General features: G+C 35.7%; 1 protein-coding gene across 1 annotated transcript; it reads right to left on the reverse strand.

Moving 5' to 3' along the window:
• Nucleotides 1–851: 851 nt before the first annotated feature.
• On the reverse strand, nucleotides 852–18,411 carry LOC123552403 (iron-sulfur cluster assembly scaffold protein IscU-like). The gene is made up of 5 exons (XM_045342054.2): nucleotides 18,257–18,411; nucleotides 15,031–15,144; nucleotides 14,293–14,403; nucleotides 11,620–11,698; nucleotides 852–3,190 (listed from the first exon to the last, which is right to left on the reverse strand). Exons 1-5 carry the CDS (start codon nucleotides 18,338–18,340, stop codon nucleotides 3,120–3,122), a joined length of 459 nt encoding a protein of 152 aa, XP_045197989.2. The 5' UTR covers nucleotides 18,341–18,411; the 3' UTR covers nucleotides 852–3,119.
• Between the last annotated feature and the right edge of the window lie 32 nt (nucleotides 18,412–18,443).

Here is an 18,443-nt window from a genome sequence, read left to right on the forward strand (position 1 = left end):
CCATGTCTTATAATGCATCTTATCGGCATGTACTGCTTCAGAGATTTTTAGGGGAGATATGGCCCTTTGTCTGTATGATATTTTGGCAACTTCTCTTACACCATTGGGCAGATTTCTACCAAACCTTACACGAGTTATTAGTGCCAGACTTAGTTATACCTATCATCAGCATGTTCTAGTTCAGTGATTTTCAGCAGAGTAATGGCCCTTGATATGTCATATTTTACAGTGTTTACACTATTGCTTACCATTAAGCTGAATTTCACCAAACCTCACAAGTGATTAGTGTGAAGTGAAATTGTGCAAATTATCATTGTGTTCAGACTAAATTATTTTCAGCGGCGTTCTGACCTTTGATTTGTCTAATTCTTTACTCTTCGCTACTTCTCCTATTCCACTGGTTGGAATTCCACCAAACTTCACGGGAGTTACTACTGCCAAGCCTAGTTGTGTTATTGAAATTTTATGGTTCAGTATTTTCCCAAGAGTTACGGTCTTAACCCTTACCATGCTGGACACAATTGATTCTGCCTTTGCGACCAGTGCAGATCATGATCAGCCTGCACATCTGTGCAGTCTGATCATGATCTGCACTGTTCGCCATTCAGTCAGTATCTTTTTGGTAAACACCCCTATTAACAGTTAATGGTACTGTCCAAATTAGATGGACAAGTTCATTATAGAAATTTAGCAAGGTAAGGGTTAATTTGTGGCATTTTGCAATCTCTGCATGGTTAGTGGTGGGAGGCATACATTTTTCATGAAAAACAATCTCTAGATTCTATTGAACTGGCATTTTACCTTTTTATGAACCGGGTACTCATTTTTTGTTAAGTATATAACCAAGCCAGTTTAGCTTTCTTTATATTTATTTATGCATAATAACACAATGATCATTATAAACAAAAGTGAAAGCACCCGAAAAATAACCTTCCAATTGGTAACTGAATGTTTCTGACAGAAAAACTGATTTTCTATAACAGAAAATAAACACTGTCCTTATGTTTTCTTTAATTCATTTTTGTACTAAAAATACCTTGCAACCTTTTTCACATGGTCGTTTTTCTAAGTTTCTAAATGACTACCAGTATAGTTTTAGATCATCTCCCAGTTATCACATTATTTTTTTCAGTTTCATCATATCAGGGAGAGACAGGAAAGTGAAAGCAAAAACCCTCATGACGACTAAACACAGAAGTGAAAAATCAGGAGATTATGATTGCCTTGGCATTTATTAACACTGCAAGTCAAAGCAGCGGACTCTGATTGGTGTGTGATTTAATTATTTAATTAATACATATATTAACTAAATGGTCAACTGTTTCAAATGCAAAAGACAGAGGACAGGATTGTTTATGCTATTATTTTCTATAAAGGGCATTCAAAGGATAATATGAAATTTTTATAACCTATTCCCAATTTAAGGTTTTTGTCTGCATAGTAAGTAATACTGTATCACTGATTAAACCTGAACATGCATATTACTTTACATGTCTGGATTTCCAAACTTTTTGTTTAAAAATTTCAAACATAAAAAATCCTGAATATCAGAATACTGAAGACATTACAGAGGGGTACCATCTGCATAAATGTGCCTCTAGGTAAAAAGTACTGTCAGTATATTACATATAAACCAGAGTCTCCTTTTTCTCTAATAATATATTACAACATATGCAAATAACACACTGAATTACATATATCTAAAGCATAATACATAATCAATTTGAATATGTATGAACAAACTGTCACAAAAATAGTTAAAACTCGAAGTGACCTTTGAGTTAAAGGTCACTGTGGAGCACACCAAGATGTACGGGCTCTGACCTTCACCTGAAAGGTAATCTTGGATTTGACTAGGGGTCAAAGGAAAGTTAACAAGAACTGTCACAGGAGACAGCACACTTGACTATTTCGATGCTGGACAGTGAAACTGGGCACATCTGAGGAAGCTAAAGCTGTCACTGGAGTGTTGAATTACTCCAATTTGGATTAAGATATTGGACAATAGCTTAAGTCTGTGTGTATTTAGTAATCACAGAGATAGAGAAGTGTATCAAAACATCAAATAAGTATAAAAGGGACATAATTCATGGAAAATTTCTGCAAACATAATGCACCATGTGTCACATCATGTGGCTAATAATATGGAACAACTATTTGAAGTCTGAATCAAATAAGTCAGATAGAGCAGACGTAAATCACATCTTGAACCTGAAATTCCAGTAAAAAGGGGGCATAATAGCATTTTGGTGCTAGCATCATGAACATAATGTCATATTATGTGGTTGATCATGTGGAACAACTGTTTTAAGTTTGAAGAAAATCCACAACAACAGAGATACAGTGAAAAAGCATAAAAATTAAACTGAAATTCTAAGTAATAAGGGGAAATAAGTCACTAAATATTTGTGCCAGAGTTATCAACCTTGTGTCATATGATGAGGAAGTCAATGTGAAAGAAAAATTAGTTTGAATCAAATTCATTTAGTAATTACAAAGATAAAGTGAAAGTGCAACAACTTTAACCTAAAATTCAAGTGTGAAGGGGGCATAATTCAGAAATATTGGTGCCAGAGTTATAGTCCTTATGTCATGTGATATGGGTGATGCTGAGGTACAACTGTTTTTAGTTTGAGTCAAATATATTTGGTAATAACAGATACAGAGAAAAAGTGCATCAAAACTTTTACCAAGGTGTGGACGCGGAAGGGATGCCAACACCACCGCCAGGGCGAGTAGGATAGCTCTCCATATACTTTGTATAGTCAAGCTAAAAATACATGGTAGACCTTTGTTGCCGTGTCACATTTAGGACAATTATACAGGTGAAAAAAACCAAACATCTCTTGAGTGAGGTTTTCATGAAGTTTAACAATGGCAATTGTTATCCACAGCACACTTCTGACAAGCTGTATACATCTTTGTATCACTTGTCTCTAACTATTCATGTAAGTTTGGTATAAAATGTTTTTCTTGCATGTAACACAAATGCAATTATGATGATTTTACAACATAACCGATACAACTATGCACTGAAGTCCAGTTCTCATTCAAAATAATATCACAATATCAGTTTTCCCATTTCCAAATTCTAGTTGTGTCAGCATTTAATATATTGTTTATCCCTCCGATTTGTTGTTCTTAACTTTCCAATCATTCAATGCAGCCTTGATAGCATCCTCTGCCAACACTGAAAATATATAAACACACTTTGTAACACAATGTACTGGTTGGGAACCATTTTCCGGACACATTTTCATATTTCGGCTCCATTAATTCCTAAAAATATATTTGACATAAATGAAGTCCACACTGCACAAACTTCAGCTCCTTCCGCATCCGATGTTGTAATCAGCATCGCGTTGTGACGTAAAATTTGGGCTCCGTGGGGCCTCAAATGGGGTCACTAAAATAAGGTATTTTTCCCGCCAGGTAAACCAGTTTCCGGACAAATATTTTGACGGTGTTTTGTTGTTAATTTGATATCAAAATAAGTAATTAAACTATTTCAACACATTTCTTAATCACCCATCTCTTCAAAATTGCACTTGAAACATGACCCGACGTTCAATAGCAGCTACGAAAGCAAACCGAGGTTGACTATAAAAAATCGAATTTCGTCTAACACGAATCCTTGATAATTTCAATAGAAATAGAATAAAATTAGTGCGAAAATCGACAGCAATGCATCTTACGTAACATTTAGTGTGAAATTAAAAGTAGAACAAGTTATAAGCAGACTATCATTATGAAGTTTGATTCTTTCTTCCACACTTGATACCTCGGCATGTGTGAACTACTGCGCATGCGCAATGCTATCTTCATGCCCCGTTAAGACAGAAGGTTGTTTTGTAAACGCAGGTGGGTTATCATCAAAACCCCAAACATTATACAGCCTTATAAAACAGTGGTTTGTTGTAGACATGAAGAACAAACATCTAAATGTTCTAGATAAAACACTTACATGAATAACAACGAAATAAATCGTATATTGCATGTGTCCGGAAACTGGTTCTGTCCGGAAAATGGTTCCTAACCAGTAGTTTTGTTTTTTTTAATACTGAAATGTTGTTGTCAAACAGATTACAATGAAGTTTGTTTTTATGTCTGAAATGTTACAGTTGGGTGGGTAACAGGTGTGTTTTCAGTTATTAAACCACTGCCCCATACACCTGGCATAGAAGACTCATCCATTTATACAAAATGTAAAGTTTCTGACTTTGACTATAAATAAATTTAACTGTATCATTAACAACAGGCTTAGCTATACACTAACAAAGTCTCCATAGAATAAACAAGAGGGCCAAGATGGCCCTAGGTCGCTCACCTAAGAAACATACCATAACAGTGTAAAACATGTTTGACCTAGTGATTTCATGGAAACAAATATTCTGACCAATTTTCATTAAGATTGGACCAAAAAATTAGTCTCTTGTGATAAAACAAGCATTTTCTTAGATTATGATATGACCTAGTTTTTGACCCTAGATGACCCATGTTCAAACTCGACCTAGATTTTATCAAGGCAATCATTCTGACCAAAATTCATGAAGATCAATTGAAAAATACAGCCTCTATCACATTTACAAGTTTTTTCTTTGATTTGACCAAGTGACCTAGTTTTTGACCTCAGATGACCCATATTCAAATTCGACCTAGATTTCATTAAGACAATCATCCTGACCAAATTTCATAAAAATCAATTGAAAAAAACAGTCTCTATCGCATACACAAGATTTTTCTTTAATTTGACCTAGTGACCTAGTTTTTGACCTCAGATAACCCATATTCAAGCTCGACCTAGATTTCATCAAGGCAATCACTCTGACCAAATTTCATGAAGATCAATTGAAAACTACATCCTCTATTGCATACACAATGTTTTTCTTCGATTTGACATAGTGACCTAGTTTTTGACCCCAGATGACCCATTTTCGAACTCGGCCTAGATTTTATCAAGGTAATCATTCTGGCTTAATTTCATGAAGATCAGTTGAAAAATACAGCCTCTATCGCATACACAAGGTTTTTCCTTGATTTGACCTAGTGACCTAGTTTTTAATCCCAGATGACCCATTTTCGAACCCGGCCTAGATTTCATCAAGGTAATCATTCTGACCAAAATTCATGAAGATCAATTGAAAAATACCACCTCTATCGCATACACACGGTTTTTCTTTGATTTGACCTAGTGACCTAGTTTTTGACCCGAGATGACCCATTTTCGAACTCGGCCTAGATTTCATCAAGGCAATCATTCTGACCAATATTCATGAAGATCAATTGAAAAATACAGCCTCTATCGCATACACAAGGTTTTTCTTTGATTTGACCTAGTGACCTAGTTTTTGACCCGAGATGACACATTTTTGAACTTGGCCTAGATTTCATCAAGGCTATCATTCTGACCAATATTCATGAAGAATAATTGAAAAATACAGCCTCTATTGCATACACAAGGTTTTTCTTTGATTTGACCTAGTGACCTAGTTTTTGACCCGAGATGACCCATTTTCGAACTCAGCCTAGATTTCATCAAGGCAATCATTCTGACCAATATTCATGAAGATCAATTGAAAAATACAGCCTCTATCGCATACACAAGGTTTTTCTTTGGTTTGACCTAGTGACCTAGTTTTTGACCCGAGATGACCCATTTTCGAACTCGGCCCAGATTTCATCAAGGTTATCATTCTGACCAATATTCATGAAGATTAGTTGAAAAATACAGCCTCTATCGCATACACAAGGTTTTTCTTTGATTTGACCTAGTGACCTAGTTTTTGACCCGAGATGACCCATTTTCAAACTCGGCCTAGATTTCATCAAGGTTATCATTCTGACCAATATTCATGAAGATTAATTGAAAAATACAGCCTCTATCGCATACACAAGCTAAATGTTGACAGACGACGGACGACAGACGCCGGACATTGAGCGATCAGAAAAACTCACCTGAGCATTGCTCAGGTGAGCTAAAAAGCAACAAAAAAGTGTTGCTTCATTCAAGTCATTTTAATGGGCACTTGTTTTTCACAGCATAAAGGAAATACTGCTGAAATTATACACTGTCATTGCTTAAACATGAAAGTCAAGCATTTAATCTACAAGATTATTCACTTTACAATTCTTTCATAGGCTAGTTTAATTTTTTTTTCAAAATTACTTCACATAAATACACTGTACACATAGCTGTAATGTACATTACTTCAAGTAAGTTAATGAACTGTATAGGTAGCTTTTATGTACAACTACCTGGCTTTTTTTTTTTATTTATTTGAGGACTATACAATTATTTATGTTATCACAATTGTTTGATGTTGCAGGAGAAAAATAAAGGCATCACATAAAATTGATAATACACTAGTGTAATAAAGCTTTGACGTCAACACCATTTATAGTATAGGAGATGTTGGTCAAATTGACCTTTTTATAACTGTTAAAGAAAGAAGAATTTCTGATGTTTTGGCAGGAAAAGCTAACATGTGATAAAAAACAAGAGCTGTCTCCATAGGATGACACATGCCCCCGATGGCACTTTAAATGAATAGTTATGGCCGATGTTAGAGTTAAGGACCTTTGACCTACGGAGCTGGGTCTTGCGTGCGACACGTCGTCTTACTGTGTCACACATTCGTGCGTAGTTATTTTAAAATCCATGCATGAATGACAGGGATATGGACCGGACACGCCCATCAATGAAAGGATTTTGCAAACAGAGGAAAGGCTTACCCAAAGACGTACAGATGATTTGGAAAAAAGCTAATTAAGCATTCTCCACTGAAGAGAAGCAGAAGACAGGTTTTATTTCATCAGAAGAGAAAATAATTTTAAGAAATAATCTGTGCTTTATAGTAATTTTAGTGTTCCTGTTACTGGCAGTGTGACAAGTGCACACAAAATTTATGAATGACAAAACTGTAATTCCAGTGAATTTTGATGAGCAATACTCATCTTCTTTGTTTGACTTGTGTCTCCTGTCTGACAGTCTCCTAGTGGGTATAGATAGTGCTAACAAATCAGTAAAAGTAATTGATATAGATCTTCAAGCTGTTGTTTCAATAATGTATGCAGAAACAACACCCTACAGAATTACCAAAGTCACAGACAGACAAGTTGCCATAACACTCACTGATGCAAGTAAAATACAGTTGCTTTCTATTAATGAAATATCCAAAACTCAGTCCTTATCACTATCCATTGATCGAAATATATCAATAAAAGGGCGACCTATCGGACTAGAATACTGGAACTGGATGTTCATAGTTGCTATTGCATACCCAGGGCCTGGAGTTTATGTGGTCAGCATGGAAGGGATAGTACTGAAAAACTTCACTCACTTTTCTACTGGTGACCAGCTCTTCAAATTTCCATACCTTCTGGCAATATATCCTGAAGGCAATGTAATGTATGTGACAGATATTGCCACAAACCTGGTAACCAGTCTAACTCTAGATGGGCAAATAAGGACATTCTACGACGCTCATGACATTTTATTATTTCTTGGTATCTCCATTGATAGAGATGGGAGAGTATACCTATGTCGAACACAATTACACGAAATATTTCGACTGGAACCTGACCTGAAGGAAGGCGAAGTACTGTTAAATAAATCAGATGGTGTTTTCTCACCTGTCAGTGCTGCATTCAATGACAAAACCCAGAAACTTTATGTTGGTTCGAATTTTGGTAACAAAATCAAAGTTTTCACTATTACAAAATGACTCGGTACTTTAATTCATACTTTAAAGATGGGCAACAATTTTTGTATCATTTGAACTGGGTATTGATCGCTTGAGCTATAATGATATTTGTACGATGATAGATTTTCAAGACCACTACATCTTTAATATAGTCTAACTGACAGAAATTAACAACAGCAACATCTTTATAGTGTCTCTTGCTTTCTTTTTTCATACCATTTCCATTTGCATTCAAACAAATGCAAAAATGATAGAGCTTAAATGCTCTGTTGGACATTTCTGAAATGTGATACATAACTTTAACTTGAGATTTTTCGCCCAACATTTATTTCCCCTCAACATTTCTTTCCCCATTTGATAGACAAAAGCTATTTTTGCTTCAATAAGAATTTGTGAGGGGAGCAGTTTTCGAGTGGTCAAAGTGTCAGCCACTCAACCAGGGCCCGTGGGTTTGAGCCCTTAGAGGGTGACCATGCCTTCTCACATGACACCAGTACTGGTTGTTCCAAGAAGCGAATTTAAAAGTGGTTCAATATTCATGAATCTTTTATCATAATTGAGCTTAAATAAATTAATATAAACTAAAATTACATCAGTATAAACTAAGAATTGCAATACACAGCTTTCAATACTTAAGATAATACCACTGTTCTATTTTGCTTGCCACACAGTTTGAGAATATTAGAGAAAATACAACCATATCAGATTACCATTCATTATCTAAATATAGATCCAGCAAATATTTTACAAAGCGAAAGTAGGGTAATTATTTATGCAGAATGTTAAAGGGAGTACATTTACATAATACTGGTAGTACAGGTCAAATAGAAGAGCACATCCAGTTTTCTTGGTGCAGAGATGAATCAATAAAGCTTTAAAGTTTAACAAGGTGACCAGTGAAGCAGTGAAATAAACTTGGATAATTAACTGGAGTTATTGGAATGTGTATAACATTAATATTTCATTACTGTTTAAAAACTATACACACAACTTTGAACTGATAAACATGTAGTGTAGAACAAACTGGCAGTGTGTCCAGTGAACTGATGTAGTGTGTAGAATGAACAAATGTTTTTCAATATGTCTGACCAAAATCTAGTGCCAGGCAACCAAAATTTAATCCATACAAAAAGTCGGCTAAGGAGAAGACAAAGAAATGAGCAAAAAAATGAGAAAGTTCCGAAGAAGATATTACAGAACACATCAGTAGTACTTTCTCCTGAACAGTAGACCAAAATCAGATGCAATCTTTTTCTGATAGGGATTTTACTTCTTTTATTTTTCCTTTTTTGGTACATCTACATAAACACAGACTTGACCAAAGGTACAATTACAGTGAATTCTGATGAAAGATACCTTTCATCTATCTACGGTTTGTGCATTTTTTCTGAAAATCTTCTGATAATGGCTGATCTGGCAAACAAATCTGTCAAAATCGTAGACAAAAGTCAACGGAAACTTTTAACTACTTTTTATACAGAGTCTTAACCATGGAGTGTTGCTAAGGTTACAGACTCCGAAATTGCAGTTTCACTTCCGGAGGCTCAGAAAATACAGTTATTATCAATTAATCATACTCCTGAAGGTCACACTGTAATACTAATAATCCAGCGAAACATTACAGTAAAGGAAAACCCATTGATATTGAATATTGGGACAAAACATCTCTTTGCAGTTATTGCAAATTCTGAAATCGAGTCCGGTGTTTATATCCTGAACATGGAGGGGGATATAATTCGAAGCTTTACTCAAGACACCGATGGCAACAAACTTTTCATCTTTCCAGTTTTTGTTGCCCTTTACATACCAGGTGAGATCATGTTTGTGTCTGACATTGTCAGTAATTCTATCACCAGTCTGACCTTTGATGGAGAGGTCAAGGCCATCTATGAGGATGATGACATACTACAAATGCCCGGACTTGCATATGATACAGCAGGAAGAGTGTATCTATGTCGACAAAACTCTATCTCTGATATTTTTGAAGAAAATCCACATAACATTTCTAGACTCTCAACAGACCTTAGAATTAAAAGTGTTCTACTCAGTAAAACAGAGCATAAATTTTCCTACAAGTGTCACATATGATGATAAAAAGAAAAGACTCTATGTGGGCTCTAATTATAATACTAAATTACAGTATTTTTCCATACTTTGAAACTAACAATAATAGATACATTCAGCAAACTGGTGTGAATACAAGTATTACAAGAGAGAATGTCAGTCGAGAGAGTGGTGGTCCTGGTAACTTGATCCTTACTTTTCAACCCTCTAAAATCATTAAAATCATTAGACGAAAATATCTTTAAAATATGACTACGGACTTATCCTTTTGGATTTTTGAAGCAAATTTAAGAATAGTTACAATTTTAGCCACATCACACTTCCACTGAAATGACATTTATTGCATAGTCAGCATTTTACTGTCATTGCATGAACCGGGTCTGACACAGTTTGAAGACAGATTTTTTCAATATGAAATGGGGCATGTTGCCAGCTTACATGTATTGAAAAGTTAAACTAGTTTTGATATCTTCTACACAATGCAACATTAAATTAACAATGTAAGTATATGAAGTAATGTGACGATTATTTCCAAACCATGTAGCAATATGAATAGACAGTTGATGTAAGAAATCGTTTTAGAGAGTGTGTGTTTTCTGGCATTGCACAATCATAGTCACCATTTTGACAAAATAAAAGCTAGAGTTAAGTAACTTTCCCTGTGAGGCCACCTCTTAATGCAAAATTCATGTGTGAATTTTGAAAGCATTAGGCCTACCAGTTTTAGAGAAACCTGTTTACATGCAAAACTTTTGTGACATGGACGCCAAATAAAGGGTGACAAAGAAAGCTCTACAATTTTTAACTTCCGAAAAGCTGAGCTAAAAATGCAACTGTTTCTTATGCAGGCTGGTGTCTAATAGTTGTATGCAGAGCTAAGCTGAAATTTATTAAAGAATTCATCCCCATCCTCCAGCTATATACAAAATATCATTGATAACTTTGCTTTATGTTGGTATATATTTATTATTAACTATGACTCAATGCTCTTTTGGAGCAAATGACCAGCAAAATGTACCGTAACCAGTTACATGAATAAAAAGTTCTTGATGACTGTGCACCAAAATGTTGTTTCCATTATTTTGCCGATTGGAAGAATAAATGTGAAATTTTTGGGATACTGACCCTCCTGAGAGATCATAATTATGAAAGAAATCCGACACTGCACTAACATGATGTATCTAAATGATACAATGTTTTTACATCTATTAAGAAATAGAAACATGAGCTGTCGGAGGACAGCAATGCTCGACTATTCAAGAGCCTTGTCAATTGAATGAATACAAAAGCTGAAGAGGAATAATTTTGCAAAAGTGCAAACAGGGTTTTTAGTTATGGAACCTGCACAGTACTTATCAGCTCATGACAGTGGACAATTGTGTGAAATTTCAATCAATTCCCATTAGTGGGTACTGAGATACCAGCTTACATACACAAAATTAACCAGGTACTGAGATACCAGCTTACATACACAAAATTAACCAAAAACTGCTAAGTCGAAAAAAGGGGCATAATTTTGTAAAACAGCAAAACGGAGTTATGGAACCTGTGCAATGTAGGTCAGTTTATCAAAGTGGATAAGTGAGTGAAGTTTCAATCCATTCCTGCAAGTGGTTACTGAGATACCAGCTTACAAACAAAAACGCAGATGCACAGATGAGTCCAATAGCTCTACCTATTCTTTGAATAGTCGAGCTAAAAACTCAACCATGCTGTCTATTAACTCAAGGCATTAGCCTTTGTTCTTTTACTTAACAATGTTGTTCCATCAAAATAATTTAATTTTTACATCAAAGTGCAGATTATCAAGTGTTCTATCTATATACGTGTGACAATGATAAAGCATGCTTACTAGAACAGTGCAGCTTGACCGGAGGTAAGGATAACTCCTTAGCAATATCTGTATTCTTTATGTCTCCTGCCTCACTTACCTGTAAAATTTAAAATGATTAAAGCTTTTAAGAACACCCGTATATGCATTATTAAGTCTTTGCTGAAACTGTGAAGAAAACAAATCACACTGATTGCTACATGTGAGTCTACATGTGCTAAACATCAGCTTTATGTTTTACACACATCTTTTTTTTATACGACAAGAGGTCTTCCATGAGAATAATGTAATATGTGCTATGGTGGCATACACTAAAGTGCATTTTATACATGAAACAAGAGCTGTCTCCATAGGATGACACATGCCCCCGATGGCACTTTGAATGAATAGTTATGGCCAATGTTAGAGTTTAGGACCTTTGACCTACGGACCTGGGTCTTGCGCGTGACACGTCGTCTTACTGTGGTACACATCCATGCCCAATATTTTTAAAATCCAAGCATGAATGACAAAGATATGGACCGGACACGCCCATCAATGCACTATGTTGAAATATGACCTTTAACGTCTAAGTGTGACCTTGACCTTTGAGCTACGGACCTGGGTCTTGCGCACGACACGTCGTCTTACTGTGGTACACATTTATGCCAAGTTATTTGAAAATCCATCCATGGATGACAAAGATATGGACCGGACACGAATGCACTATCATGAAAAATGACCTTTAACGTCTAAGTGTGACCTTGACCTTTGAGCTATGGACCTGGGTCTTGCACGCGACACGTCGTCTTACTGTGGTACACATTCATGCCAAGTTATTTGAAAATCCATCCATGGATGACAAAGATATGGACCGGACACGCCCAACTATCATGAAAAATGACCTTTAACGTCTAAGTGTGACCTTGACCTTTGAGCTACGGACCTGGGTCTTTCGCGCGACACGTCGTCTTACTGTGGTACACATTCATGCCAAGTTATTTGAAAATCCATCCATCGATGACAAAGATATGGACCGGACACGAAAATTGCGGACAGACTGACAGACCGACAGACTGACAGACGGTTCAAAAACTATATGCCTCCATTCGGGGGCATAAAAATAAAATTATAATCTACACTACACATTAATGATATCACAGAACATATATACTTACATGGTGTTCATGGTGCCACTGATACTTTGACCTACTGGCCACAAGTAATTAGGGGTCCTTTACTGACCCTAAGTAATCACTCTATTAAGTTTGACAGTCACAGGACAAAGCATTCCACATTTATTGAAAACCCTTTCAGTTTGAAGGTCACTGTGGCACTGACCTTCAAGCTTTGACAACTACAGTCATTCTCTACCTATTGTCTACCAACCAACCAAACAATTTAAGCCAAACAAGTTATGCCCTTGTCTTTGAAGGTGTATAATAAACTAGACCTATTAATGAATGTGACTTCTACCTCCGTATTCCCATTTTACCATAGGAATTAAGAACTTCCAGGGGAGGCATAACTCTGCAATGCCTCAAATGACCTAAAAAGAAATCATGCACATTTACACTTTATGGTGATTACATGCAGGATGTTACATTGGAATCCATTAGCATTTTGCACCAAAAATTTGTATCTACCAATAATACTGGTGTACAAATGTTGTGTAAGTTCAAGGGTGCATAGACTAGATCCTGGTCCATAATATATTCAGTTTTTGTATTTTCTTTACAAAAGTAGCCAATGTGCCAGTCTACATCATTTTATGTCTAATAATATCATAATCTTACAATTACTTTGTATGAGAAAATCTCTAAAATAGACATGTTTTTCCTGTTATGACAGAAAATAACAAGGTATGACAAGAGCACCGCAATGCGGAGCAATATATGCCTGAAGGTATGACCTTTGACCCCTAAGTGTGACCTTGACCTTGAAGCGAGCCATCCGAAACATGCACTCTGCACATCGTCTCTATGTGGTGAACATTTGTGCCAAGTTTCTTTAAAATCCTTCAAGCAGTTCAAGAGTTACAGAGCAGACACGAAACATAGAAATATATGACCTTTGACCCCTAAGTGTGACCTTCATGTGACCCATCCTGAACATGCGTTCTGCACACTGTCTTGATGTGGTGAACATAAATTTTGTGTAAAGTTGCTTCGAAATCCTTCAAGGGGTTCTGGTATGACCTTTGACCCCTAAGTGTGACCTGAAAGTGAGCCATCCAAAACATGCGCTCTGCATGTCGCCTTGATGTGGTGAACATTTATGCAAAGTTTCTTTAAAATCCTTCAAGCAGTTCAAGAGTTACAGAGACACGAAACAAAGTCATATGACCTTTGACCCCTAAGTGTGACCTTGACCTTGAAGCGAGCCATCCAGAACATGCACTCTGCATGCCGTCTCGATGTGATGAACATTTGTGTCAAGTTTCTTCAAAATCCTTCAAGGGGTTCAAGAGTTACAAAGTGGACACAAAATTGCTAACGAACAGACAGACGGACACCAGCACCATAACATAATATGTCCCTTCAGGCATATAAACATTTCGTAAAAAATCTAAAAAATTGTGAAAAACTGTCGTTCTAGTGGCTAGTCTAAAAGGCACACAACTGTACTATCTTTGGATGGGCTCTGAAAATCCTTAACCTAGTTTGCATAGGTATGAAAGAGATATTGACAATTTTCTGTTGTTAAATTACTTACATTTTTGCCTTTAACCCATTCTGTTGCCAAGGAGCTGGAAGCAATAGCTGATCCACAGCCGAATGTTTTAAACTTTGCTTCAATTATCTTTCCATTTTCATCTACTTTTACCTGAAAATGTAACTGAAGCATTTTAGCCCATCCAAAATATTCAAATATTTCATGTACTGATTTATAAAACAATTTACCACACTATTTATCCAGTGATACTTCCCGACGATTCTGCTGAGCATTATATACAATGTATTCAAGCACTAATAACACAAGAGAAAGCCATAATGTTTTTCCTATTTTCTAGTCCTGAAAATCCCCAACATTTAGTTAAGTGAACCATCTGAACGTATTTGAGAGAAGTCTGTGCAAAAATTTTTCTGAGAACCAAGTTTGTTTAAAGATCCAGGTACAGAGGTTTATTAGATGTTTAAAAGAAACACAATGATCCAGATGGACTGCATTGCCAGAATACCCACCTTGTACATTAATAATTCAGTTTGAGTCTATCTTTGGTTCTGAGCTTAAAGCAGCTTGTTAACACGTTTCAGGCATTTTTTTTCTCTCTCAGAAGTCGATAATATGCCAGTACTGCTAAAATGACCTGTGGTACAAATCTGATACATTTTTGAAAGATACCCTAATTATCAAAAGTATTGAACAGAAGGAAGTAAACCATTTTAAATGCCTTTGAAATACACTGTATAGGAGAAAATCCACCTTTATTTCTTCAATGGTCAAGCCTACCTGTAGTTTCATGACATCTCCACATGCTGGAGCTCCTACCAACCCTGTACCAACATTCTTGTCATTTTTATCCAAGGATCCAACATTGCGTGGGTTTTCATAGTGATCAATCACCTGTAATCAAAAGGAGAGAGATATTTTAGGGAAAATATTCTCAAATATATGAAAATGCTGTAAATCCACCATTGTGCTTTTCCAAATGACTTGGGTTCTTACAGAATGATATATACATTGGCAATGCATTTATGTCATTAAACTCTGCATTGTAATTTTAACCCGTTTTTGTTTACTGATCTCTGGGTTCAACATCATTGATGATTCTGACAACAGTACTTCTGTTATGCAATGGAAGCAGTGTTTCTGGATTCTACACCAGGTCCTGTCCAGTACAGACTTTTTTCCACATATGTCTTAACAATTTCCTCACTCGAATAAAAGGACAAGAACAAAATTAATGACTTCATGCACATTGTTTTAAAACTGTCAAACAGTTAGAGAACATACACGTTGACCAAGTGTGGTACCCATGATTTGTAGCTCAGTCTTGTGCTATACATACTCAACTTTCTGGCTTTCAATCTGCCTTCTTTGGCCTCTGGCCTCAACTCTTGACATTTTGGTTTGTTAATGTGTCTAATCATAGAGTTCAGCCACTTCAAGCAGTAGTATCACTATCTTTCAAAAACATATTATATGTTTGACTATATATTATTTGACTAAGAAAATTCATGTCTATTTTTTGTCTTAGAGTTTGTTTTGAAGAGTGGAAATAAGTTATGCACAAATGATCTAATATTAGCTGCTTCATCTGTACACTGTGGAAATTCATATTGCCAATATGTATTGACCTCCATTACCCTATGTTTGTGACCCTCCTAAAGTCAAAAAATGCATATCCTCCCCCTCCAAACAAACCCCATACAGTACAGCATGGCACGTTACTTTTCTCGGACATGTGGAAAGTAATAATCAACAATCATGGTGTCAGCTGAACTTAAAATCACCAAAATATGCACTCATTTTAGATTAAGGAAAAAATAGAAAAAAAGAATGAAAACAGCGGTTACAATATATGCTGGCACTGTTATAATGATGTGTCATACAAATTGTATGGCAACATACAAGAAACACTATCGTCTAGACATTTCTGACTTATCAAATTGTTCTTTTCCTTTTCCACTTCACCTTTTTCTAAAGGTAGTATTGTTCTTACCCCTTTAATAATTACTAAAAAAATATGTGACCTAAACATGAATAAGCTCATCTGCAACTTTGTTATAACTTCAGGACTTAATGCAATGGAAATTACCCTCTGCCTCTTCATTGGCATGTAAGCTATATAACAGTATATTGAAATTCACTGTATTACAATACATATGTATCATATCATATCATAGGCCTGTTTCATGATACAGTCAAAATTGAAACATAGAATGAAAACATTCATACTATCAGTGTTAAAGACAGTAACTAAACAAAGCCTTTATCTAATTATCATTTATGAAAATTTCTTTAACTAATAAAAGCTAATTTTCAAGTACTTTCCATGTAGGTCCTATTGTTATTGTAGGAACATTGATTTTTTCCCCAATTTTTGACATGAATGCTGGCTTATGGTACTCAATTTGTATTGCAAAATTTACTGTATCATTGATTCTGTATCCCGTATCCGATATATACTGTAGCATGAGACTAGCATATAGTTACACCCCTAATGCTATAACAAAATCTATAGGCCAGTGTATTACACTTGACATGTGACATTATACAATTATTACATACTTAAGTTCAATAACGAAGATATCAGGCTTAATAACAAATTTGCATCATTTATATAATAACTTTAGGTGTAGATGCGTATGTAATAAAAAGATTATTAGATTTGCATCAAGAAATAGGCATTCGTTCTTTCGCGGAATAACACTGCGATACTAAAGTCGCGCAATATTTCCGCTGCAGAACTCATGCGTATTTCTCGATACAAATCTAATAACCTATAATAATTGACTCCAGACTTTAAACCAGAATCGCTTATCCCGTCGTCTGTCCCGCAAGGCCATTGCCTCGGGAACCCCGGTCGGGTGGTTCCTGGAGGGGAACCGGTACCCCACTGCTCGGACATGTGAATTTATAGATATAAATACCTGTTAAACAGCCAGGGGTGTAACTGTTTCAAGTTATGTAACCTATTTCAGTTACTTTTTCAACATAATTCAAGCATTTTATAACCTGTATTAGTTATAAAATATAGTTAACTCAGGTAAGTTATTCAAAAAAAGACTTTTTGCTGTTCTCACAAAGTGACCTTTAAAATGCAATTAGCAGCAAACTGTGGTTAATCCAATTCACTTTAAACCGGAATTGCCTATCCCGTCGTCCGTCCCGCAAAGCCGTCGCCTCGGGAACCCTGGTCGGGTGGCTCCTGGAGAGGAACCAGTACCCCACTGCTTGGACATGTAAATTTATACATATAAATACCTGTTAATTAAACAGTCAGGGGTGTAACTGTTTCAAGTTATGTAACCTATTTCAGTTACTTTTTCAACATAATTCAAGCATTTTATAACCTGTATTAGTTATAAAATATAGTTAACTCAGGTAAGTTATTCAAAAAAAGACTTTTTGCTGTTCTCACAGAGTGACCTTTAAAATGAAATTAGTAGCAAATTGTGGTTAATCCAATTCTCTTCTAGTCTGATCATGACCTGATAAGCATAATGGGATGTTAAAAGTTTTATAGCTTTAAAACTTTTGCGTAAAACTTTAACAGCCTTGTGTAAAAAAATTTATGGCATAGCTGGAAAGATAAAAATTTAAGGATTCAAGAAATAATTGCATTAGTCTCATTCAAGATGAGGAATTGGCACAGGAGGGCTTTGTAATATTTTATGATAACTGAAACAAGTTATGAAAGTAATGGGTTATAAACTGCGACAACTTGCAACAGTTTCACCCCTGAATGTTAAACATATAAACAGAACATGTATTTTATATCTAGATATATTTATATATACAGTGTACTGTCCAACAATCAACTTTTATTATGACTGGGAGGCGCTTGTCAGGGACAGACTGTTAAAAGATGAGCAAGCTAATTCCATGGTACGAAATGTTTTGGGTACGTTTCATTTAAAATTGAAGATAACAATGTACAACACTGTCAGCACTACATCTTTTGTTGGCAAGAATTTGACATTAACATATACTTATGCAACGAAATATTTACGTTTTTGTGGTAAAGTGCCACTGGTGATCCAAGATTTTTCTCAAATTGCAAGAAAGTTCTCTGAAGGTTGCGAAAGACGGCCATTTTTTATATGTTTTCATAACAATTTAGAACACCCTGCGAAATAGTGCAGTTGTCAAATAAATCTTATGTTTTACTTCAAGTTCCTGGTATGATGTTTTGGCCG

The sequence above is a fragment of the Mercenaria mercenaria genome, chromosome 4, assembly GCF_021730395.1.
Source record: "Mercenaria mercenaria strain notata chromosome 4, MADL_Memer_1, whole genome shotgun sequence".
NCBI lineage: Eukaryota > Metazoa > Mollusca > Bivalvia > Venerida > Veneridae > Mercenaria > Mercenaria mercenaria.